Consider the following 26,262-nt stretch of genomic DNA (forward strand, 5'->3'; position numbering starts at 1 on the left):
ACTGTGATTTCCAATGGCTCTATAGCATTCCTGGAGTGGACATACCTGCCCCTCTCGAACCTTTAGATTACTTCCAGTTTTCTGCCATTTTAAAAAATGCTGCATTGAAGATTTTTGTATATAAAGTCTTTTCCATACTAAAGATTATTTCCCTGGAATTGAATCACCTGGGTCCTTTCAAAGTATTTGAAAGTATTTGTTTAACTTTTCCCAGTAATGTACAATTGCTCTTCAAAAAAAAGAAAAGGTTATTGAGGCTCAGCAAATCTTCGTGTTAGTATTTCACATAGTTCTGGTTCCAACTTAGAAATACGCTCCTTTTTTCCTCTTCTACAAAAGACAAGCCAGGGGCTTTGGCTGCGGGTCTAAAGGCCAAAGAGTTCTTTGCTCACTTATACATTTTGCTCCCCTGTGACCTGCAGTTTCCGTGGGTTATGAGTATGAATCCTGCCCGGATCTGATCCTATGGGAAAAAAGAACAGCAGTGCTGCAGGGCTATGAAATCGACGCCTCCAAGCTGGGAGGATGGAGCCTAGACAAACATCATGCCCTCAACATCCAAAGTGGTGAGTGAATTAATAGAATTCCTTAAGCCAGGTGAGGGGTCGGGGGGAGGGGACCCTTGTCTTAGATCCCTTGTGCCCTGCCAAAGAAAAAATGCACACTCTGAATCCCATAGGCTCCTATGGGATCAGTCAGTCAGAAGGCTCAGTCACCAAATATTGCTTGGGTGCCTGCTCTGAGCCTGTCACTGTGCCAGGCACTGGGGGTGCAGAAATGAAAGGCCTCAAGACTTTACACTGGACAGACAGAAATACAAATGCTGTGCCAGGGACATGGCATCACAGAGGGAGGCGTAGAAGAGCAGCACCTCCCTCGGCCTCTTGGTCCACCAAGGCATCCCTTTGGCAAGAACTCCTGAGGCTGGGTCTGAGAGGGTCTATAGGATCAGGCCCGTGTATCAAGCAGGGAGACCGGTCTAGGCAGAGGGCACGGTATGTGCCAGAGCACTGTCACTGGAGAGAAGGTTCCTGGTGATTTGGGCAGAGGGTGAGTTGAAGTGAACAACAGAAGCTGAAGCCGGGGCCATGAGCAGCTGGAGCCCAGGGGAAGAAGATTAGGACTTTCAACGTCTCCCAGAGGCAAACATCCAGCCTCTGAAGGGCTTAAAGCACGTGAGCGGCATGATCAGATCTGTATTTTCAATAACTCACTCTGACCATGATCCAGGGTGGGACAACCAAATATAGTAACAATGTCAGATATCTCCTGCCTAATCCAAAAAGGCAGTGAATGCGTGTCAAAGCCATGGCATGTTTGGGGGGAAACTCATAAACTAATTCTCAAATTTATGACAGAGTAAAGATTTTTAAATAGGTAAAGCAGTCTTTAAAATAAGAACCAAGAAAAAAGATATTAAGCTGTCTTAGAAAAACCATACTGTCTAAAACTGTGTGGTGCTGGCACAGGAACAGATAAATAGATCCCACAGGGTAGAACACAGAGTTCAGAAGTTGACCTCTGAGTCATAATTAAAACCAGGTTTGGCCCTGAGTGTTAGAAAAGCCAAAACAACAGAATTGCAAACAAGTCTGTTTCTCACTCACCTGCAAGACTAGAGGTAGCTTGTCCCGGGCTGCAGGCTGGAAGCCAGGCTCCCCCTCTCTCCTTGCTCCACTGGGGCCTTCACGCCCAAGGTCATGGTCCACAGTGACCACTTCAGCCAGCAAAAACGAGGAAAAGGACGAAGAGTAAGTCCCTTTCCTTGTGAGGACGCCTCCCAGCAGCTTCCCACACCACTGCTACTTACACGCCACCGGCCAGAACTTAGTCATGAACGTAGCTGCCCACAGGGCTGGGGATTGTAGTCAAGTGCTCAGCTAAATATCAGAGGTTCTCTAACGGCAGAAAACGGGAAGCAGGGCTGGGATGGATATCAGTGGGCAAGTAGGAGTCTCTGTACACACCGTGTGTATGTAGGAACTTGGTATATGATAAGAGGTAGCATCACGTATCAGTGCAGAGTGGATGCGTGTTTTAGAAATCAGTACTGGGAAAATTGGCTCAATATGTGGAGACAAATTAAATCAAGTCCCCACTTCACACTGTATACAAAACAAATTGAGATGTTTTCTTAAACATCTAAGTGTGAAACATAACGCCTTAAAATTGATGGAAGAAAATGAAGAAGAATATCTTTTAAAATCACAGGAAAGGATTTCCTAAAACCTAAAAAAGCTCAGACTTTAAAGTGGAAAAATGATTGATTAGACTACATAAAAATTAAAGATATCCATTCACTAAAAGACAGCTTTGACAAAGCTAAGAGGTGACAGCTGGGGGGAAGATTCTTGTGACCTACAAAAGCCCCAGCCCTTGCAGGCTTCCGTGCGGGAGCGGGGAGGCAGGAGACTGAGGGTGCAGTGGCCGTGTGCAGCTGGGAGGACGAGCTGGACTGAAAGCAAGTGGAGTAGGTACAGGAGGAAGCTTGCAAGTCATTGAGGTCAATTCCTCCTGTTGTTGGTGGGAAATCTGAGGCCCGAGGGCAGTCAAAGCAGTGAAGAGACCTGTACCAGATCTGGGATCAGCCGATAGTAGCAACACCAGGTAAAAACCCATCTCTTGACTCTAGCTCGGCAAGGAGAAACTGAGTTGTGCACATTCATTTCTGTGAACATTTGTTGGTGTCTGCTGTGTCAGGCTCTGTGCTAGGCACTAGGGAGACAGAAAGGATGAAGACACAGTCTCCACACTTGAAATGGTGGCGATTGAAAAAGAGAAAAACAAGTAAGTGCAGTAAAGAATTTGTGCTGTCACAGGGCTGTGGGCTGGGCGCCTGAGACACGGGCAGCCGTCGGAGAGGCCATGTAGCTGAGTTCCACTCATTGCCTCTGCGGTCTTGGGAAGCTACCTGGCCTGGTCCCCTGTTACAGTAGGGATGAGAATACTGCCTGCCTTACAGAGTTGTAGAATTTACTGATTGAATCAGGAAGTCGGTATGGCCTCTGTAGGACACTCTGGGTGTCACTGGGGAGCGAGGCATGGCCTTGGGGTGCTCCTAAGGTGCTGCAGAACCAGCGGAGTCAGCCTTCCCCCCACCCTGGCCATGAGGGGTGGGGCACAGCTACACTTAGAGCTCAGGGAAGGCACCTGGTGCGTTGGATTTTCCTCTGGAAAGGATTGCCAGAGACCTTGCATGCCGTGCAAAATCAGGGTCGCTCTGTGGCCCACCACAGGAGAGGAGACACATTTCTGCTTCTCAGGTGATTCTGTTCTGTCCTTGTCCCAGGCATCCTGCACAAAGGGAACGGGGAGAACCAGTTCGTGTCTCAGCAGCCCCCCGTCATCGGGAGCGTCATGGGCAACGGGCGCCGGAGAAGCATCTCTTGCCCCAGCTGCAATGGCCTTGCTGACGGCAACAAGCTCCTGGCCCCGGTGGCCCTCACCTGTGGCTCCGACGGGAGCCTCTACGTGGGTGACTTCAACTATATCCGAAGGATCTTCCCCTCTGGGAACGTCACCAACATCCTGGAGTTGAGGTGTGTATGGTGATGGCCACTTTGCAGTTTCTGACAAGGTCCCTTTGCCATCCTGTGGGCCCCACTGCGTCACCCACTGAGCCTCCCCTGTCAGACTGGACTTTCCCCCTCCCAGCTCCAGCAGGGCTGCCTCCCCCAGCACACTGCACTGAAGACAAGCCACTCTCGGGGCAGTGAGATGTCCCCAGCATCCAGATGACATAGAAGGGTGCTGGCAGCCGAAAGTTAGACTCCTTGGAAACCTCTTTGTGTTTCCTAGCACTAAACTGATTAGAATTAGTTACATGAGTCTTTTTTAAGAAAAGGGAGAGCATAATGGACAAGGCCCCCATGGCAGTGTTCCCAGGTTTGGCCCTATTACTCACCACTCGGCAGAGTTAGGAGCAGTCCCCTCCGACTGACCAGTACTGTGATGAGGCCCACAGGCTAAAACTGGGCACACGTCTCTGCTCCTAAGGTGCCGCAGAATGGGTGGAGTCAGCCTTTCCCCCCGCCGTCCTGACCACCAGTGATGGGATATAGCTACCCTTAGAGCTCAGGGAAGGACCTGGGGTATTGGACTTTTCTCTATACCTCCCGAAACCAGATCATTTTAGGGCCAGAGCACTGTCATAGGGTGGGCTCTGGGGTCCTGGAGAAGCAGTGCTTTAGAGATAGGACAGCCCCACTCTCCCTTACAGGAGAAATTGCACCGAGCTCCATCACAATTATGTTAGGGAAGGGATCCGCCAGTCTCCTGGGCTCGGGTCCATGTGAGCAGGACAGGCCCTTGCACTGGAAAGCCTTTCTCAGGGTGGGCAGGGGGAAGGACACTCGCTTTTGTTGGGCTCCTGCAATTTTCCCAGTGTGACAGTTCGGTGAGCTGTTTATTATTATCTCCTTTTGACAAATGAGAAGATGGAGGCTTGGGAATTTAAAGAACCTGCCCAAGGTCCAACTTCTAGAATGGTGGACTCAAATTTAGAAGGCCATTAGACAGCTCTGCCTGACCAAAAATTGTCACCTGGCCCAATGAGGGCTCCTGCAACTTAATACCTTGCTGAGTTATTCCCTGGAGGTAAGGCCCTACTGAAGGGATCTCGTTCTACAGAGCACATGTGAAAGGAGGGTAAGGTCACTGCCCTAAAGAGAAGTGTTAGTGTCAGCCCACACACACGGGGACATGCGGTGGGCTCGCAGGAAATAAGATGTCAGGCTGAATGAGAAGTGGGCAACCAATGGAATGTTCTCCGCCTTCCCTCTCTGTTATGAGTTTGACTGGCATAGACATCTGTCGAGAAAGAAGGAACCAGTGAGTGTATTTGCTTCAGTCAGCTGCATATATGTACTACAATGGAAAAGCCTTGGATTAGGGGGTCAGATCACCTTGGCAGAGAAGCTGTACACCTTTGGACAAATCACTTAACCTCTCTGGGCCTCCATTCTCACATCTTTCAAATAAGAGATCCCATTTTCCCTGCCTCCCTCCCACAACTGTGGGAGAGCTCATGTGAGACAGTGAGCAGGGAGGGGAGAAGTGAAATTTGGAAAGAAAAATCTACTGTATAAGTAGATTTAGCAGTAAATTATCATTTTGACATATTTTCTTCCAGGCTTTTTTTCCTAGACCTGTTGCTCTGAGTCATGCCCTCCTAATTATAGCATATCACCAATTCTGCATACAGTGATAAGGAGACTCCTGGGAGGTTACCCAGGTTCGGATAACTCTTTGTAAGGAGGCGTGTGACAGAGACACAGAGCAGTGAGCATGGGTATCTCTGGGTATATGTCGGTACAGGAAGAGAATTGACTATTCCAATCTCTGTCTTGGCCCTTGTTAAAGCAGCAGAATGTGTCAGCCTAGTCCTCTTTCCCCCAAATTCAGCAGTGGTGGTGCAGGTGTAACCAGGCCTCTTCTGTGATATGTAGCTGCTTGTAAGTGAACTCACTGACAAGTAATATCCAATAGAAAATACATCAGTGTCATAGCTGCTAAGTCTTTATTTATTACAGTATTGTACAGTACCATTGCTGTCAAGTTTGCAGGCTGCTAATAATGCTTCTAACCCTGCTGCTAACACCTCATTCTTTCTTCTATTCCCTGCTCTCCTGTCTTCTGTCAGAAATAAAGATTTCAGACATAGGTAAGACAACCAGTGGAGAATGTCCTGTCTCTCCCCTGCCTTGTTGCATGCTGTATGGTAAGCTACACGTGTCAATTTCAGATGGCTCCATGGCAAAAGAATTCTGTATGATTGGAACTGATTGGGGGTAATCAGTCGCAACGAGAGGAAGTCATCAATAATGGTTGGGGGTGGGTGGCAAGAGCCTGAACTCCTTGAGTCTGTAGCAAAATGAGGCAGCTACTTTGGTAGTCTGTGGACATGACAGACTGAAGTAATAGAGGAAAGAATTTAAATCTTGAAATAGTCATTTGAATGCCACAGTCTGCTTATCCTTAGAATAAATGAGGATGTCAGCCCACCTGTGTCGGGAGACTTTGATGGTCATGATGGGAAGTCCTGAGAACGTCTTGCTCAGGTGAAGAATCTGGAGGGAGACAGATTTTACATTTATCCTTCTAGGGGTGTTCGTGGTGCCTCGGCTTTGGGATGCCAGGTGACCCCACCAAAAGGTTTGCCAGCAAGGACAGGGCAGACCACAGGGACCACCTACAGAGAGCCATTCCCAAATAGGAACTTTGTCACAGAGTAGATTTGTCATGCAGGCTCGCCGTGACACGCAGCAAGCAAGAGTGGTCTAGTCAGACACAGCAAGAGAAGCATCTGCCTGTCAGTGTCACTTGTCATTGTGGCATTCATCTGACGACTGGGTAACAGTCACCGCAGAGGTCCCCGACCTCACACAGTTTGGGGTGATTTGAAAAGTAGCCATGGGCAGATAGAGCTGTGGCTTGCATGGCCACAGTTGTGGCTCTCAGTTATCCATGTGTGGCTCAGATCAAAGTGGCATATGGGCTGGTGCTGAGTTGGGGTAAAAGAACATCTTAGTGATGGTGGAAAAAGACAGACAGACCCCAAATCCATTGATGATTATGTCTATGTCTGTGTAAGTAGATATATTATTCACATAATAATCATATATATTATTTTAAGATAGTAATAATTAACCTGTATAAAGCATTTATTAGTGCTAGGTAGCAGAGAGAGGGTTATGTGATTTACATGGATTGTAGCATTTTTTTCATCACCACAGCACTCTGTGAGGTAGGTACCCATAACTGCATCCAGTTTACAGATAAGAAAACTGAAGCTTCCCATTATGTGGCCTTGAAAAAATGACTTCATCTCTCTGAACTTTAGTTTCTAACATGAGGTTAACAAAATGTTCCTTGGAGGGTTTTGTTGTAAGGATCACAGAGGATATTTGTAAGTGTTCAACATTTCAGGCACGGGGAGGAGCTCCAGAAATGGTAGTAGTAGCAGTAGCAGCAGTAGTAATAATTATAATGTACTGTATACATTATTTACACTATTATAATTTGTTACCATTATGACAACAGTTATTTATATGATGATGATTATGATGCCTCCATATTCCCCAAAAAGAAATTGAGTCTCTTGCATCCAAAGACACATGTATTAAAGTAATTAAACAGAAATTGGTAACAAAAGACAAAAGGAGGAAACACATACATGTGATTGTATATCAGATTAGGCTCTGAGCTGCCTGGCAGCCAGAGCAAATAGGAAAACATAATTACTTTCATAGTTTACATTATCAGAAATGGAAAATATTCCCACTTCTCATTGGAGAAATATTTTTCCTGATATTGAAATCTGAGATTCGTGTGGATGATGCTGAACTGCATTGATATGAGCCCTCAACTTCCATTGTACAGGAAACACGGAAGTATGTTTCACATGAAGATCTTGCATCAAAACCTAAGACTGAACTTGGAGAAAGTCCATCAGGGATGGTGGCTGCCTGGGACCAGCTGTGACACAGGGGACACAACTGGGAAGAGGCAGGGAGCTGGGTGCTCATCCAGCCCTGCTGTGCATTCACTGTGCGGCCTCGTGCTGGGCACCAGCTTTCCCAGTTTCCAGTCTCATCATGTATAAATTGAAAGAGTTCTGGGTTGGGAAGCTTTTATTTCTAATGTTCAGTGACCTTTTGATATATTCATGGTACGATTTCAAAGCCAGCTTCCTGCCCTCTCTCAATTCATTGTTTTCTCAGATGCTAAAAACTGTTTCTAAAGTGAACCAAAGTCAAAGTAGAAGGGAAAAAAGAATCGCCTCCTGCTCCCCAGTTGTCTAAATGCAATCAGGAGACACTAGGATGCCTGGTTCCAGCTCTGACTTTAACTGGTACCTGGGTCTTGGCAAATCCCTTCCTCTCTCTGGGCCTCAGTGTCCCCATCAGTAAACGTCAGAGGTGGATTAAAGAAATTCTAGATGCTGGTGACATAATATCATCCTGTGCTGTGCTCCCCCAGGCAGGCTCCTCTCTGCCTTTGCCTCCTCAGGCTCAATCCAGCCTGCTACGCTGGGTGTGCTCTGTACAGAGACCCCAAATCCACTGGGCATCCTCCCTGTGGTCCCCTCAGGAAACAAGCATCCTCGCCTCTTCCCAGATCTCTTCCCTAGGTCATGGAGGGATGTTTGAAGCCTTGCCTTCAGAAGCACATTTTAACTCCAGGCTCCATCAAACCCAGCTACACATATTATATTATATTAACTCAAGAGCCTTTAACTGCCCCAGGAAATAGGTTGGACAGGACAATATTAAGTCTGACATACTTAGCTTTTCCATTATGCACAAAATATTCTGGAGGTTTCTCAAGATGACAAGCTTTGCTTAAAAGCTGCCATTTATTGAGCATTTTATATTTTAATGGAATGGGCACTATGCTCAGAGATTAACATTCCTCCTGCAATTTTGTCCTTAGAGTAACCCTTTGAAGTAGGTGTGATTATCTCTATTTCTCAGATGGAAAAACTGAGGCTCAGAGTAAGAAAGTGATTTTCCCAAGGTCCCTTAACCAAGGGAGTGGTAGAACTGGTATTTGAAGCCTTGTCTATGTGGCTTCAACACTCAAGCTCTTCCTACTGGTTCTGAGAACCGGCAAATCAGATTCTGCCAGACTGCCACCCAATGTGGTTGAAGGACACTCCTTTGCATGAGGCAGACCTTACTTGAGAGAAAGAGAATTCTCACTGAGACCACCTCTTGTCCCAAGAGGCTTCTGGGCCCCCAGCTCCTACTGGAAAACTCCCTACACTATCTAGAGAGAGGGTAGAGTGAGACTTGGCTTTAGCCCATTAACCTCATGAATGGTATCCTGAAGTCCTCTAGATTTTATGTCACTTCCAAAAGGACCAAGGGTTATGTTTGAGGATTTAGAAAAGCATATGGGTCCTCCGAGATTTCCATGGAAAACTCTAGAAATAGAGCTGTGATCCTACTTTGTGCTTAGCCCTGCTCAGGATACTAGAGATCAGAAATAGATCAAACATGGTCCCTGTCCTGGAAATGCTCCCTGTGCACACAGCCAGGCCTCAGGTCTCGGCTGTAGGCCATCTTCCATCTCATACCCTGAAAGCATTTATGATTTGCAGAGTTAGGCCTTGCTACCCGAAGTACAGACAAGCAACATTGGCACTCTCTGAGAACTTACCAGAAATACAGACTCTCAAGTTCTGTACCCTAGAACTACTAAACTGAAGTCTGCATTTTAGCAAAGTTTCCAGGTGGTTCATATGCACATTAAAGTTTGGAAAGCACTGGTTCAAGGCTGTGGTTCCCCAATCTGACTGTGCTTCAGAGTTACCTGGAGAGATCTCAAAGGTACAGGTGCCCATGCCCTTCAATATTTATGGTTAAGGCCTCTGTTTTTAAAAGCTCCCCAGGTGATTCTGATGTGTAACCATGTTTGAGAACCATCACTCCAAGATTGATAGCAGTGAGTGTATAACCTATATGTACCCCAGCCAGGGAGGCTGATATACATTCATCCAAACATTGGAGCACTTATTCTGTATCAGCCCAGCATGAAGTACCAGGGACTCAAAGTCAGTCCCTGCCCTTGAGGAGTTCAAGATTTCATTGAGAAGACAGATAACTCAACAGAAAACTGTCTTAAAGCGCTACAGATAGTAAAAGTATAAACTACTTAGGCTCTAGTGGAGACACAATGGAGGAAGTGCCAGTTCTGCTAGCGGGGAAGAAGGGTGGGTCCAGCAATGGTGTTACAGGTGAGGTGATGCTCCAGCCGAGTCTCAGGAGATGAGCAGTGCCCTGAGCAGCAGTGTGGGGAAGCAGACAGAACGCAGACTTTACAGCGAAGCAGACTTGGGTTGGAACTCTGTCCTGCCACTTAGTCAAGTCACTTCACCTCTCTCTGTCTCAGTTTTCTGAGCTGTCAGGAAGAAAGGTACCGACCTTATACGGTAGTTGTGAGGAAAATGAGGCCATGTGTGCCAAGTGCTAGCACAGCGTCCAGGGCAGAATCAACACCCGTGGACGGTGACAGGTGCATTCATATCCGTGGCAGTTGTCCCTGCAGCTGTGCTCTGCGGACTGATGGCACTGCAGCCAGGTGAGGTCCAGGTAGACACCACGGACACAGTTGCAGCTCCCGGCGCCAGGTGGCTTGAGGAGGAAATGAGCTGAAGAATGTCCAGATTGCTCCACAAACTGCAAAGGGCTGTTGAGGTGTATAATTTCATTTGATCCTAATGATAAACCTATGAGCAGAGCAGAGCAGGGACTTCAAATTTGACAGCTGAGGGACCTACAGCTTGTACTATTGAGGTGACTCGTCTAAACTATAACACAAACCTTCTAAGTTCAAAGATAGCGGTTCCTTCCCTTACACTTAACTGACCTCCAGACCTCAAATTTGTCCTGGGGCACAAAAGATGTGGCCACAGCTCTTATAGACTCCGGGAAAATCCTGCCAGTGCCACCTTCTCCTGGAATTTACTGATCTGAGAAACTCCACGAGTGACACTTCTCTGAAGCAGTGCAGGGAGACATGAGCTGGAAGCTCAGGGGGCTAATCTAAGTGGACAGGACCCCCTCGCCATCCCCCCCCCAGGGACCATTTTCTGCCAAGGTAGATAGGACCAGTTTATCATGAGTGATACGCAAAGAAATGAAATAATCACCCCACCTCACAGCTGTCATCAGGAAAGCAGAAAAATCAAGGATGCCCCCGCACCAAACAGCAGGATCTAAGGTCACTGCATTTTATTCAGCCAGAATCAGTGTCATCTGGGAAGATTAAATCTGTGCTACATTATAGGGTAAGTCACAGGGGACATTTCAAGATAAACAAGATATGTCCTGTTGCCACCCCACTCCAAAGAGAAGTAAAAGAAAAGCTGAGTAATTTGAATGAAAATACTACCTAAATAATCTAAAAAATGGCGATGCCATCTACTTAAAACAAGTGGCTGCTGTGGGCCAGATGGCATGAAGCTGAATATTGGAAAAATGAAAATGAATGAAATCTTTTCTCTTCTCTTCAAGTATTGATAGTCAGGTTTGGGAGGCACACACATAAATAAGCAGTCCCAGCGTTGTGTCAGGTGTCCTATAATCCAGATATGAATCTCTGTGTCCAGAGAAGAAAGGTTGGGGAAGGTTTACCAGAAGTTACCATTGGGCTGACAGGAGAATAGTGAGTAGGAGAGGGAAGGGGCAGGGCGTTCTGCAGAGCAGGAGTGGCAGGTGCAAGCAGGCATGAGACAGGCTGGGGGGACAGGAGGTCAGTGTGGCTAGAATGCAGGGCATCCATGAGGGAAGGGCTTCAAAGAGGCTGGGAGGATGGAGCAGCACAGCAGGAAGGGGCTTGTGTGCTGCTCAGCTGGGGAGTCCCAGAAGAGAAAGCATTGACATGGCAGGTTGGCATTTGGGTTAGATCTGGAAGAATGGCTTGAAGAGGACCCACTACAGGCAGAGAGACTTACCCTTGGCTTGAGAAGGAAGTGACGGGGCAGTAGTATTTGGGCTAGAGAGGGAGGACAGTTGGAGAAGATCATGTCAAGTTAGTTGAGTTCAGGTAGAGCCTTGGATCTGGACGCCTGGCCTGTTAGAAGCAGCCAGTCCCCAAGTACACTGTCCAAAGCAAAGGATGTTTATAATGACAAACAGAGCCAGATTAAGACCTTCAGTGACCTACACACTGACAAGATTATGGTGCTCCAACCTTCACATGGAATTCAGAAAACACCAGTCTGTAAAATAAAATTTTGCTTTTCAATAGGACCCCAAACTTACATGCCTGATAAATGCAAAATAGCTTCTTTCTAGACTTTTCTGATTCTCTTGCTTGCGTCTTAAAGGGGTCTGCAGTGCCCTGGTCTTGCTGGTGCTCTCATCACTGCTTAGGCTGTCCCTGAGTCCCCTAGCACAGTCTGTACTCTACGGTGCAGTGAGAATGGCCAGTACCAGGCCACCCAGTCTGAACAGAGAGAGAGAGAGAGAGAGAGAGACTCCTTTGAATTAAAACACTTTCCAGAGACTTGAAAGGGTCTTCTCATACTGAGATGCAGTTTCAGGGACTGGTAGGTGATCAGACCAAGCACAGAAACTCAAAATTAGCTTCCCAAGAGCGATGAATCCAACTTCAATATGCCCTAGACTTGGGAGAAATTTTACATCGGTACCATGGAATAGCGAAACTAAGGGATACCTATTCTGTAGTCATCTCCAAATGCAAGAACAGATGCAGTCACTGATAATTAAAATAACAGTTATTATTTTTGAGTGCCTACTATGTGCCTTGCACCATGCTAAATACTTGCATTTATGATTTTATATAGTTATCCTAATACACTAGCAAGGTAGCTGTTAATACCTCCGTTTTGCAGATGAAGAAAACTTGAGACTCAGAAGGCCAGGTAACTTGCCCAAGTTTCAAAACCAGGAAATCCCAGAGCTAGACTTGGAACCCAGACTGACCTGATTCCAAATCCTGTGCAGTTTTCCTACCCTGTGGCTAGAGGTGGTACCTTGTCTCCTTAATGCCTCTGTACAGTCTCACTTCTCTGTCCTCTGTTAGCATTGCTTAGTCTTTGTGACTGCCTTCCAGAAACAGAACCATTGTCAGCACTGCTCTTCCGTGTTGTTTATTTTTCCTTGGATCTGCTGCAAATCACAAACTAAGCCTGCAATTCATTTATATCTGACTGCAGGAGGGAGATCCCTGGGCTCCTGATAAGTATAACATGAGTATCAACAGAAGTCAGATCTAGCCAGGGTCTTATCCATCAGTCCTGAGATGGGGGTGGAGGGTTGCCATAAAAATCCTAGGGAGAAGGGCTTGTGTTTTTGAACTCTCGAAGTGTTTTTTAAAGTCAAGCACCTCCATATTTCTAGCTTGAATTAACAGGCCACCTATGTAGGCTTCACTGATAATCTTTGCAAGAAGACATGTATCTAGCACCTGATGTGGGCATGGCACTAGAATGGTTTTTGCATTAATTATGTTTTCTTATTGATAATGGTTGGGAGGGATAGTTAGGCCAATCACTAAGGTCAGAAAAATTGGGGAACTAGCACCCCAAATAGGGACATCATCCCTGTAGGACCCTTGCTTGGATTCTAAAGAGCCAGAGATTGAAGTTGTACATCTCTAGCTACCTCATAGGGAAGAAGGAAGTGCTCACAAATTGGCCATGTCTTTGTTTTCTAGTCACAGTCCAGCGCATAAGTACTACCTGACCACAGACCCCATGAGCGGGGCTGTCCTCCTTTCTGACACCAACAGCCGGCGGGTCTTTAAGATCAAGTCCACCATGGTGGTGAAGGACCTTGTCAAGAACTCTGAGGTGGTTGCGGGGACAGGTGACCAGTGCCTCCCCTTTGATGACACTCGCTGTGGGGATGGTGGGAAGGCCACGGAAGCCACACTCACCAACCCCAGGGGTAAGGTCTTGCTTTGTAAACACTATCAAGAACATTTATCAGGAGTATTTTCCATTTTCAAAATGAATGTTTAGTATTGCAAAAATTTTTAGAAAATACCAAGAAATGTATGGAGGAAAGTTAAAATTGTGATAATTCTACCAGCAAGAAATATTCCCAGTTAACATTTCCTGTCTTTCCTCCTAGTCTTTTTGCTAAGTGTTTGTGTGTGTGTGTGTGTGTGTGTGTGCATGCGTGTGTAATATTTACTACAATAAAAACAAAATGAGATCCCATTAAGCAAACTGCTTTAGTAACCTGCTTTTTTCCCCTAAATGATGTATCATGAACATTTCTCCATATCATTAAATAGTTTCTGTGAATTCATTTTATTTTATTTTATTTTTAAGACAGAGTCTTGCTCTGTCACCCCAGGTAGAGTGCAGTGGTGTCATCATAGCTCACTGCAACCTCCAACTCCTGGGCTCAAGCAATCCTCCCACCTTAGCCTCCCAGAGTGCTAGGATTACAGGCATGAGCCACACACCTGGCCTGTGCATTCACTTTAAATGGCTATATAGTATTCCAACAAATGGATGTCTCGTGATTTATTTGTCAATACCCTACAATTGGACAATTATGCTATCTCTTAGTTATTCTTGTACAGAAGCATTGTGGTATATCATCTTTGCATATGTTCATGTGTTTTAGGGTGGTTTAACTACAGGTTTCAATTTTGAGTCCTGCAAAAAGTTGGATCTCTAAATGCCCACAATCACAATTTTTTGTTCACTTATTCACTAAGTATTTATTGAGTACACAGAGCACTGTGGTTGCATACGCAAGTTCATTGTAGCAGAGTAAGACTTGGAGGTGAATCACTCTGATGTGGGAGAAAGGAAGAAGTGCTCCCTGAGATACAAGAAGAGAGAGCTGTGCAAGGGTGGTTAGAGCTGAGAGAGACCCCTGTGCCTTGCAGACTGGAAAGGCTTTTTGGAGAAGCTGTCACGATTAACAGACATCCTTCAGTGGAGTATTTGTTGTGTTGCAAACCCTACAGCCAGTGACTTTCGTTGTCTAAGCCTCAGGGTCCTCATTGATAGAATGGGGTATACTGTCTGTGTCCACCTCCTAGGATTACTCTGATGGTCAAAATACATTTCATATGATATCTGATAAAATTGTTCTGAGTGATTATATTATTAAACAGTGCCAGATTTCAGGGTCTGGTTTCAAATCAAAGCAGTAGACTCTAGTAAAATCAGGCATTCAAATTCAGATTTTGTCACTTAGTAGCTGTGTGATTTTGGGGGGAGCTGCTTAACCTCTCTGAGCCTCATTTTCCTTATCTATGTAACAGGGATACGCAGTTCAGTTGTAGTACAGGTTAAATATTCTTAGGAATGTAAATGCTTTGTACAGTAGTACCAGGCACATGGTAAACGTTCCATAAATAGTGATTCCTATTGTTTTTGTTATATTGTATTATATAATACATCATGTCATATCATATATCATATGATCATATATTGTCTCTACCACATAACTGGTAGGAATAGCTCTCTTGGGTAAATATTGTGTCAACAAAGGTTAATGTCCCTTCTAATTATGATTTCCTAATAGTAAGATAGCAGTTGGAAGTGGAACGAACACTAGGCTTGCACTTAGGTACCCTGCATTATGAGTTTTCTCTGTGATTGGCTGGCTCTGGGCCTCAGTTTCCCCATTGGTAAATGAGCAAGTTGGACTAAATGATCCTCAAGACCTCTTTTAGCCACAACATTCTTGGATTTAAAACAGTTTTTTTCTGAGAATCTTTATTGTCTCCACGCCTTTTTCAGTCACTCTACACGCATGTGTGTTCTCTTCCCCACACTCACACAGATGTAGTGACAGTGCATTTGCCCAAAAGCCTGTAATTAACCCAGATGGAAATGACAAGGGTGCCACAATATGCAGGCACTTTGCAGCAGGGAGGAGAAAAGATGTCCATCTATTTAGCACAACAAAAGGAGAAAAATGGAGTAATTAATCAGAGGACAGATCACTTCTATTAGCCTGTGCAGCCAACTTTGTAAACAAGAAACCCGATTATTCACGGAGCACTCATCAGTTCTAGCAGATGGAAGAGAAAGACGGGGCAGACAAGAAAACACCTGTCTTGGTACTTAAAGAATGAAATTCATTTCCATTCTAGGCAGGGCCACAAGAAAGGCTTCCCAGCCTGGAGGCTGCCTGGTCCTCTGTGTGAAATCTCTCTCTAGCCCGACAGCCTGAGGAAGGGCGGGAGGAACAACTGGTGCTGGGGAGGCCCTGGGTGTCCCCAGCCACCCTGCTGGCCAGCCAGAGACGCATGGGCCCCGGGAGCAGGGCTTGAGACCCACCAAGTGCTGGCCACGTTCTCATAATTACAGTAGTCGTTAATAATCTTTGAGGGCTATTGCAAGTCCCCATGTTATCAGTGAGGAGACTGAGACTTAGAAGTGATGTCCCTAACGTAATACAATGGAAAGCTTTATGATCCAGAGTCTCCACCTCATTGAAGCCTTTCTGACCCCTTCCTCCCGTGCCATCCCCAGAGAAAAAGGAACAAAACAAAAGTGACCAGAATCCCCTTTATTTCACCACAATCCTCTCGGGTCTGTCATTTCCTTGGTGCATCACGTGGTCCTGATTTACTCCTGTGCCTCCCCAACGAGACCAGCTGCTCCTGGGGCATGTCTCAGCTGGAACCCTGAACAGTGCATGGTTTGGGAGGGGTATGTCTCATGCTTATGATTCTGAACCTGGGGTGGAAGTTAATGTCACCCAGGAACATTTCTAAAACATGCCCTGGTCCCAATCCCAGCCACCTCCCAAGTTAGTATTTTCAGGAATGAGGTCCAGCAGGTGTATATTAAAAAAAAATTTTCAGGTGATTCTGATACATGTCACTGGCTAAGAAGTAATAATTGAGTGGAGTGGTTCTCAGGCTTTGGTCTGTTCATGGTCACCCAAGGTGCTTGTCAAGAATGCAGATGAGATAGATGCTCAGGCTCCACTTGAGAGATCTGAAGCAGCTACCTGGGGGGTGCATTTTAGCAAAGCTCCCCCAGTGATTCTCACACACATCCAAGAGTGAGAAATACAGACTTAGAACAATGCTGTTGTTTGGCAGCTGAGAAAACAAATGCAGAGAAGCCTAGGGACTTGCCCACGGTCACACAAGCTGGGCCAGGGAGAAAGTTAATGGGGTGGATGATTGGTGAACACAGCAGATGTCAAGTGAGAATTCTGACTCCTCTCTTCAGGAGCCTTCTTTAGAAATTAAATTCAATAATATTCTCTACACAAATCCATAGCATTCATTTTAGAGCCTATACTTTTATAATGACCAATGAAACTAAAATAATAAGAACAGAGAAACATGAAGGACAATTATCTTGAAAGAAAAGAAAAATTGTGATGAGAAGGGAGATTCAATTATTATAATTATAGGACTTCAGAAGTAGGTTATTTTAAATAATTCACAGTGTTAATATTGAAAAAGATTCTCCTTACCACTGCCTCTAGAGCTTAAAAAACCCCAGAAGTTATGAATCCAGTTTTAGTGGATGGCTAAGGTGACAGGTAAAAATCTCTAAAGGCAGCAAGGTGGGAGGCCCAGAGCCCTGGAAGATGTGGAAACCCGTGTTTCATCCCTGCTCTGGACGAGTCACTCAAAGCCTCTGAGCCTCGATGTCCTCATCTTGAAAAGGGGAACGAAGGCTGTGGGAGGATCAGATCCAGTCATGTCGGGAGGTGCCTTGTCAGCTAGCAAGGCTCCTGAAAGTGTGGGGCCTTGTCATCTCTAACGCCAAATTCCCTGCTCTGGCCCCCAGGCATTACGGTGGACAAGTTCGGGCTGATCTACTTTGTGGATGGCACCATGATCAGACGCATTGATCAGAACGGGATCATCTCCACCCTGCTGGGCTCCAATGATCTGACATCAGCCCGGCCCCTCAGCTGTGATTCTGTCATGGATATTTCTCAGGTAAGGAGGAGGCTTTGTCCACCAGAGCCCTGAGTCTGTCCTCTTGTCTGCACCTGGCCAGCCCAGTGGCAGTTCATCTTTGCACTGAACCAGCCTGTGAGGGCCACTCCTTGGTGCCAGGCCTGTGATGCACACGACACAGCCATGCCCTGGGAGTTCACCATCGGGGTAACAACGTGTGGCCGTAGTGGAGGCTTGGGGACCTGAACTTCCTCTTTGGTAACACTGACAGGTACTTGCACATTGTCTGTTCTCTTTCTAAACTGTGAGCTACATGAGGACAGAAATTCTGTCAGTCTTTTCCTCTGCTGTAACCAGCGTGTCTGATACATAGTAGGAGCACAACCTGTATTTGTTCATTGATTAATTGATGAATCAATTGATTAAATCCTAGCTTTGCCACTCACTAGCTCAGTAACTTTTGTCAAGTTTCTGAAGTCTTCTGAGCCTCATTTTTCCTATCTGTGAAATGGAAATAATTCACATCACCCTGGGAGGATGGCCTTGAGAATGTATGAAACGATGGGTGCAAGGTTTGTAGCACTGCTTGGCTCTTCAGAGGTGACAAATAAACAAAAGTTCTAGTGCCCACTTTCACAAAGGAGGTGACATGTGTGCCAGGTTTTAAAGGTTGTGCAGGGGTTTGCTGAGTGGCAAGAGAGAAAAGCAGATGTTTCACACAAAGGAGATAGCATATGCAAAGGCACAAAGATGTTAATGAGCCTGGTACATTCAAAGAACGTGGAAAATCAAATACCAGAGCAGAGTGTACTTGAAAGGAAGTGGCAGGAGTTGCAACAGGAGGCATGGTTTGGGGCCAGCTAGGGAAGGACTTGGCCACACCACTCCAAAGAACTTGGACCTTAGCGGGCAGATGCCAGTATAGGTCGGACGGAGACACAAGTACATCCTGTGAGTACATCCTGTGATGACTTGGCAAGGGAAGTGTCCTCTATTGCTAGATCCCTTGGCCGGGCCTGGCCTATGCTGAATCTTGCCGACATTACCAAAACCTGGGAAATCAGGAGCATGGAATTATAGCCAATTACAAATTGATTTCAGCTCCAGCAGCACTTAGCTTTTTAAACGCCTTCACTTTTAGGGGGGCCTGCACATGCATGCCCTTTTCTGCTGGCTGTGGCACCTGCCCCAGTCTCAGTGGCCATGCCTGCCTCTGTTACTGACATGTGTCACTGAGCCCTTCCACGGGGCCCTGTGGCTGCTGCTGGCAGTCCCAGCACATGTCACATCCCCGTCGCATGCTGGGGTGGTTTCCCTCTGTGCCAACTAATGTGATTGTTACACTCCAGAATGGAATCTGTTCTCTGCCACTCGTCTTCACAATTTGGCAGGCTTCCCCTGCTGGCTCGAGAGTCTGCCTCTCTGGTCTGTGAGCAAGCCTGAATTACCCATCAGGAAGCTGCTATGGCCTAAGGATGTGCATGCAAGTATTTTCAGTTCTCAACCAGCCAGCATAGGGTGCCGAAAATTTTCAGTGCACACATTGGAAAATTGTTTAACTTCAGATAGAGATACTGCCAAGCAACCAGATCAAAGGCTTGGAAGACAACTGGCATATACTGGAGGGGGAAAAACCCACACTTAGATTCAGAAATCCTGGACTGAAATCGCTATACTCCTGGCCCTCACTACCTTTGTCTGAATGATGGCATGGGATTTTTGTTTTTTTTTTTATCAAACTCTCTGACACCAAGCATATATTTTTACATACACATATGGGCAGAGGGTGCTGGCTTTCATTCTCAGAGCTTCCTCTGATACAAATACCCAGCTACTTTGCTGCCCCATGGGGAGCAGCGGGGTAAGCCAGAGAGAGAAGAGCACAGCTCAGAGGCAAGAGTGCAAAGGGGAGAGAGAACTGAGGAAACTTGGTCTCCTTCCAGAGACCAGGCACAAAAAGAAACCAGAGGGAGGCAAGAGTAGAGAAGGAACAGAAGGTACTGCAGCCTGTTAAGAACTGGAGATCAGCTCTCAGCTCAGCAGGGTATGGCCACCACAGAGAAAGTGTAACTCTGTACTTAGGGTCCAAAATAAGAACTTACTACGTACCAGGCACTCTGTTAGACATGGGCATTTAGAGATGAGTACGACTTCTCTTTTCTTATTTCACTGTCACAATAATCCCATGGGGTAGATATTGTGTACCCCATTTTATAGATAAGAAAACTGAGGCTTGGTAAAAGCAAATGCATTTATAAATGTAGAGCCCTGTACCAGGTTCCATCAGGGATGTAGAAAAGAATTTTTTAATGAAATCACATACATAAATTGCCTAGCACAGTGCCCACCTGCTAGTAAGGAATAGGATGGAAACATTAGTTCCCTTTATAATCTATTCATAGAAAGAACCTCCTCGTATATTTTCTCATTTGATCCTCACAACTACCCTGTGTAATATTTATTACGCCCTTTTACACAGGGTGAAAGAAGTTCCATGTTTAAGAAATTTGAGTAAATTGCCATGTGGTAATTGTGGAAGTGGCACAGAAAATGAAGTGTCCTTATCCCAATCTGTCGCTCTGTCTATGCCATTCCCTGGTCATTCATTCATTCATTCATTCAGCAATCCATGTGTGCAGGCAAACCACCCTGCAACAAGGCATTGGCTCAAAGTGCTTTAATAAAGGCACAGAGTGCTCAGGAGGACAGGACAGAGGGAGCTCCATTCTATGCTAGGACCATAAAACGTGGGAGCTGGGGGACCTCTGATGTTATAAAGTCTAGTCCCTCCATTCTGGTGAGGGAAACTAAGCCCTGGCACAATCATTACTAACAAGGAGGAGAACCACAGAGGCTTAGGTAGTTGGTCTGGTCCAGAATCATCATACGGGCAGCGTGATGGACGACTCCAGGAGCAGTGGCCCTGCCCCCTCCCCAGGCTCCGCTGTGCACTTGGCATAAGGGGACAGTGTAGCAAAGCACTTGCTCTTTGTTCCTTCCTCTCCCCTCACCCTCCACCCCATCCATCAGGGAGCCATCTTTTCACCATAGTGACAGATAGAGAGGTCTCTTCAAGCAGTTCCCCAAGGTGCCACAGGACCAGAGGGCATAAAATATTTAGCAACCAGTGTTGACAAGAAATGGGTTTTAGGAAATTGAAAATTCCCCTGTCACTTTAGAGCAAACTGTGTTCTTGATGCAGCCTGAAAGCTGTCCGGACGTGTGCTCCAGAGAGCACGGGAGTGTGAAGCAGCAGCCCTGGCGGCCACTCTGCTGCAGCTCCCTGGTCCTGTGGGTCAGGGACAGGGCTGGGAGTGAGGGTGCAAGGAGGCGTTAGCAGGCAGGACTTGAGGACAGAGCTCTGAAGAACTGAGAAATGGCCTGCACCAGCCTGAGTGGCCCTGAGCTGAAGGGAATAGATGAAGGTGGCTTCATCTCACGTGTATATGATTTATTGGGGTTTCTTTTTACATTGGCAAACTACCACCTTTACATTGTAAAAAACATAAGTTAGAAATCACAAGGAAGAAAACTAAAATTACCTTTAATTCCAGGATGGTTAACATTTTGGTATATATCCCTTAAGCTTTTAATCTCCTTTTTGTCCATAATCTATTCTAAATTTCTTGTGTTTTTTCTCCACTTGGTATCACATTGTGCTTATAGTCCTATAACCTGTTCTTTTTACTTAATACATAGCAAACATTCTTCCATGTCATTAAATATCTGTCTATAATATCACTTTTAACAACTACACACAGCATTCTAACTTATAGGTGAACTAAATGTACTACTATTTAGCTAATTCTTGGTTGTTGGGTATTTGAGTTGGTTCCAGTTTTTTGCCATTATTAAAAATGGCTGAGATAAAAACACTCTTGCAGACAATGGTGTACAAGAGTAAATTCCTGGAGGAGAAACTTCTTTTCTAAAGGTATGTACTTGCTTAAGTAAGCCCCAAGTTGGACCAAATATTGAGGCTTTGTAGGCGTGATGAGTCTTTAGGTGGGATAGAAAAACCAGCACAAGGGTGCACCCGTTGGCACTTCTGGCCCACACACAGCATGGCTGGACCTCTGAGGGACACAATCAGCAAAGGGCTCCCCTTAGTGCCAGCACCTCCCAGTGTGACATATCCAACGACCCAGCCTCTACAGCACTGAATGCAGCATTCCTCACTCAGACCCTGCCAGCTGCAATCCCCAGGAGCCCGCTTGAAGGCTCGCCTCGATCCCCACCAGTTTCCCAGCCTGGCTCACAGGAGGGAAGCATGGCGCCCAGGACCTCTGAACTCCTAGTGCCCACAGACAGCTGCCATCATCCCTTCCAGGAGGACCTCTTCTCTGAGATACAGAACCATTATCTAGAGCAGGGCTTCACAAGTGTCAGTGTGCACAGAAATCATCTGGGGATTTTGCATAAATATGAGGCTCCAGGGAAGGTCTGCCATTCTGCTCTCTGACCAGTGCCCCGCCAGTGCCAACACTGCTCTGTCTGATCATCACACCGTAAGGAGAAGGATCCAGTCATGATTCCCAACCCCACATTAGAATCACCAGGAAGATTTGCAAAATAATGCCAATGCCCAAGCCCCACACCCAGGGATTTGACTTAACTGACCAAGGGTGGGATTTATGCACCAATATTTTCTAAAATCTCCATAAGTAATTTAAATGTGAAGCCAGATTTGAGAATCACTGGTCTAGAACTATGTCAGACAGTGGCTATGGTTATTTTGTCTTGATATCCCTAGCACCTAGCCAGGTATTAATCCATGAACTCAAAGAGCTGAGAAATCATCCTCCATACATGTACCATATCCACCGTTCACAAAAAGTCTTCCTCAAGCCTCTGAACAACTCCTACTTCTGCCTCCAGACTGCCTCTCCCCTCCCCTCCCACCTCTAGAACATCGGCTGCCATTGTTTGAGCACTTACTGTGAGTCAGGCACTCTGCACTGTTGTCACTCCTACTTTCCAGATGTGAATATTGAGGCTCAGAGAGGCAAAGTAACTTGCCCATGGTCATAAGCAGTGGACTAGGATCTGAACCCAGGCCTACCTGACTCCAAAGTCTGTCCACTTGCCTGCTATTTTGTTGTTGTTGTCCCCTTCTTCATGCTTTGTCCACCTAATGGAGACCATCAGATGTCTCAGTGGCAGCTGTGTCATGGTTTCACTCTGATCAGGGGCTGACACTTCAATGTTGATGGTAGGCTGCGTGAGGATCAAGCAAGACTGTATATGAAGGCAGTGTGGATGCTGTTACAAGCTGTATGGGGTGTGGGATGATGAGTGGTGGGCATCTTGCCAGTCATTTGAGTGTTGTTGTCTTCATTGTCAGGTTCGCCTGGAGTGGCCCACAGACTTAGCCATCAACCCAATGGACAACTCACTTTATGTCCTTGACAACAACGTGGTCCTGCAAATCTCTGAAAACCACCAGGTACGCATTGTCGCTGGGAGGCCCATGCACTGCCAAGTCCCCGGCATTGACCACTTCTTGCTGAGCAAGGTGGCCATCCATGCAACCCTGGAGTCAGCAACCGCTTTGGCAGTTTCACACAATGGGGTGCTGTATATTGCTGAGACTGACGAGAAAAAGATCAATCGCATCAGGCAGGTCACCACTAGTGGAGAGATCTCACTCGTTGCTGGGGCCCCCAGTGGCTGTGATTGTAAAAATGATGCCAACTGTGATTGTTTCTCTGGAGACGATGGTTATGCCAAGGATGCAAAGCTGAATACCCCTTCTTCCTTGGCTGTGTGTGCGGATGGGGAGCTCTATGTGGCTGACCTTGGGAATATCCGAATTCGGTTTATCCGAAAGAACAAGCCTTTCCTCAACACCCAGAACATGTATGAGCTGTCCTCACCAATCGACCAGGAGCTCTACCTGTTTGATACCAGTGGCAAGCACCTGTACACCCAGAGTCTTCCCACAGGAGACTACCTGTACAACTTCACCTATACCGGGGACGGTGACGTCACACTCATCACAGACAACAATGGCAACATGGTTAATGTCCGCCGAGACTCTACCGGGATGCCCCTCTGGCTGGTGGTCCCAGATGGCCAGGTATACTGGGTGACCATGGGCACCAACAGTGCACTCAAGAGTGTAACCACACAAGGACACGAGTTGGCCATGATGACATACCATGGCAACTCTGGCCTTCTGGCAACCAAAAGCAATGAAAATGGATGGACAACATTTTACGAGTAAGTATCCAGACAAGACCATTTGATGGTTTTTTTCATTAAGTGCATTGTAGGATCAGAGGTAAACTGATGGGGTGTCAATTAGGGGGTATATTTCATTTTGATTCACGATTTGGTATGCAAACCATTGCCAATAATATGTTTTGCATGTTCTTATTCTGAATGATTTTTCCTAGGAAGGAAATGGTAGAGTAGAAAGGCATGAGTTTTGGAGTCAGAGGAGTTGGACTTCAATCCAGCTCTACCATGGACTTAATCTCTTTACGCCTCAGTTTCCACATCTGTAAAATGGGTACAGTGGATACCTGCCCAGCATACCACAGGGAGGTGATGTAGATGAAAAGTACTTGATGAAGTGCTAGCATCTTTGTATGACCACTGTCTAGAAGTATGGCAAGGGGAAAAGGAACAGTCCCATGAGGGTGAATTTTCCACATAATTGAAGCTCATGTCTTCAAGTTCCAAAAAAATTTTCACTTTAACCATTTGGGGTAGAATTCCTTATGAAGTGTGTTATGTGCCTCCCTTCTCAAACATATTACACAGACATAATGAAACCTTTCTTTTTATGAGTCAGTCATTGATAAGGAGCAACAATTACATAGTATGCTACTGTATGAAGACAGCTTCCAAGAAGTGGGGAAATAAGGATACAAACCCCTTCGCCCCTGCCTGAAGTGATTTAAACTATTCTTTTATTAGCTCCTGATCTCAAGGGCACAGCTTCCTCCCTCAAGGTGGCGCTCATGTCATCATTTGTCCCAGTCCTAGTGCCCACCTCACTAGCTCCCTTCCCTGCTCTTGATCATAGAGGGCTTCTTAAGGGGTATGGCCAGAGAACCAGAAGTTCAGCTTATTATGATCCTAGCCAAAATCAAATATATGTCTGAGCTGTTCCTCTTAAGATATTTTAATGAATGGACTAACATCTCTTTTTCTATGTAAACTTTTAAGCATCTCTTTGAGATCTTAGCTGTGTTCCAGACAACTAAGACTGCTGAACATGTCACCATAACATAAGGATGCAGGAGACGAGGCAGGAACTAGCCTTGTTGAGCATCAGCTGTGGGCTAGGAACTGCATCATTGCATTTAACGCTCACAACAGCTCTGGAAGATGGACGATATCTGTTTTATTGAGAAACTGAGGCTCAGAGAGGCTTCTTTGCCCACCATTTCACAGTGAGAACATAGCAGAACCAGGGCCACACCCTCATCTGTCTGATGCCAGAGCTCATGCTTTTTCAGCTCTGCCCTGCCCACCCCCTGCCCCAGTTGAGTTTGTTAATTCCCAATGAACTTGACTCCTTGAACCCTAAGTTTTTCTCAAGCTTTATTAAGCATCAGTTTCTCACAGTCCCAGTAGAATCCAAAGGAAAAGGATCTGTAATCGATTTTTAAATATAATTTGTGCAAAAAATGTCACAGAAATTTATACAAAGTTCACTGGCTAAATTCCTTTCTTCAAATAAGGGCCTTGTTAATTACAAAGAAAAGACAAAGATCCAGGGAAACAGCAATTATCTTGATTAACTCATTGAAATGGAAATACACTAAATAATTCAATTTTCCCCATTGCCCGATGGAAATCTCTTATACATTATTTAGCCAGTACAGGGGTTTCTTTGTCAGAGCAAGTCTGTGCACTCAATTATTTCCCAAGGTCACGCCCTCAGATCTCAAAATAAATACTTACACATCACTGCAACCGCTACTCTCTACCACCCTGAAATCTAAGACCGTTTCCTACACTTCTATCAGAGAGGATCTCTCCCTCTCTTTCCTTGATGAAATACACAGCCATAGTTGAGGTTTTATGAAGAAGGAAAGTTATTACAATTGCTTTTTATAAAATGCCATTTGGAATTCCAAAGAATCAACTTCATGGTACCGAGGAGAAGTACTGATCCTTGTTGACACAAACCAGAAATGGAAGAGAAAAGCCCTAAATGAGAAAGGGGAAACCAGTTTTTTTGTTTTTTGTTTTGAGATCCTACTGTGTGCCAGGCTCTTTCCCATTTAGTCTTCACAGCAACCTCAGATGGTAAGATTTATCATGCACATTTTTTACATGTGAACAAACTGAGGCACAGAAAGATTCGGTAACAAGCGTAAAATCACACAGTGACTGTAACAGAGCCAGAACACAGGTCTGTGTTCTTTCACCTGCACAGCGAGGTTCACCTATGTTCTTGCTGACTTGTCTGTATGATAAGGATTAAAAATAGTATCTATTTCATAGGGATAGTCTGAGGTTCAAAATTTTGATGAGCTAAAATATGGAAAGCTCAATGTCTGACTCATCGTAAGTACTCAAATGATAGCTGCTGCTGCTATTAGTTCAAGCAATATTAGTGGCAGTACCAGTCATTGCAGAAGTGTTACTTGGGTGTGAAAGGTATTCCCCAGAACCAGATGCCAGTAAACTAATCAAAGGAGCAGACACAAGTTTTAATTGAGGTAGGTAGGAATCAGAGATCAGGCAAGAGGAGCAGAATCAAGTGTCAAGTATGAGAGATGAAGATATGAACCAGGAAAGAAGTCAGGTCCCTGAGAATATCCCAAACGGGCTGGAAAGTGGCATTTAGAGTGGGCTGGGGCAAAATGGTTCAGCTCATACTGGGAACAAGCGAGGGTGCCAGATACCTGTTTTCATGGGATGTTAGCT

General features: G+C 45.7%; 1 protein-coding gene across 1 annotated transcript in view; it reads left to right on the plus strand.

Annotated features, from left to right (window-relative positions):
* The window catches only part of TENM4 (teneurin transmembrane protein 4), a 499,427-nt gene that overhangs the window by 436,409 nt on the left and 36,756 nt on the right, over positions 1-26,262 (plus strand). Inside the window, 6 exon segments of the mRNA XM_045557253.1 lie at positions 423-566; positions 3,290-3,539; positions 5,642-5,662; positions 13,186-13,418; positions 17,258-17,412; positions 22,718-23,595. Of these exon segments, the coding sequence (XP_045413209.1) occupies positions 423-566; positions 3,290-3,539; positions 5,642-5,662; positions 13,186-13,418; positions 17,258-17,412; positions 22,718-23,595 (1,681 nt within the window).

This window comes from Lemur catta, chromosome 7 (assembly GCF_020740605.2).
Source record: "Lemur catta isolate mLemCat1 chromosome 7, mLemCat1.pri, whole genome shotgun sequence".
In the NCBI taxonomy this organism is placed as follows: domain Eukaryota; kingdom Metazoa; phylum Chordata; class Mammalia; order Primates; family Lemuridae; genus Lemur; species Lemur catta.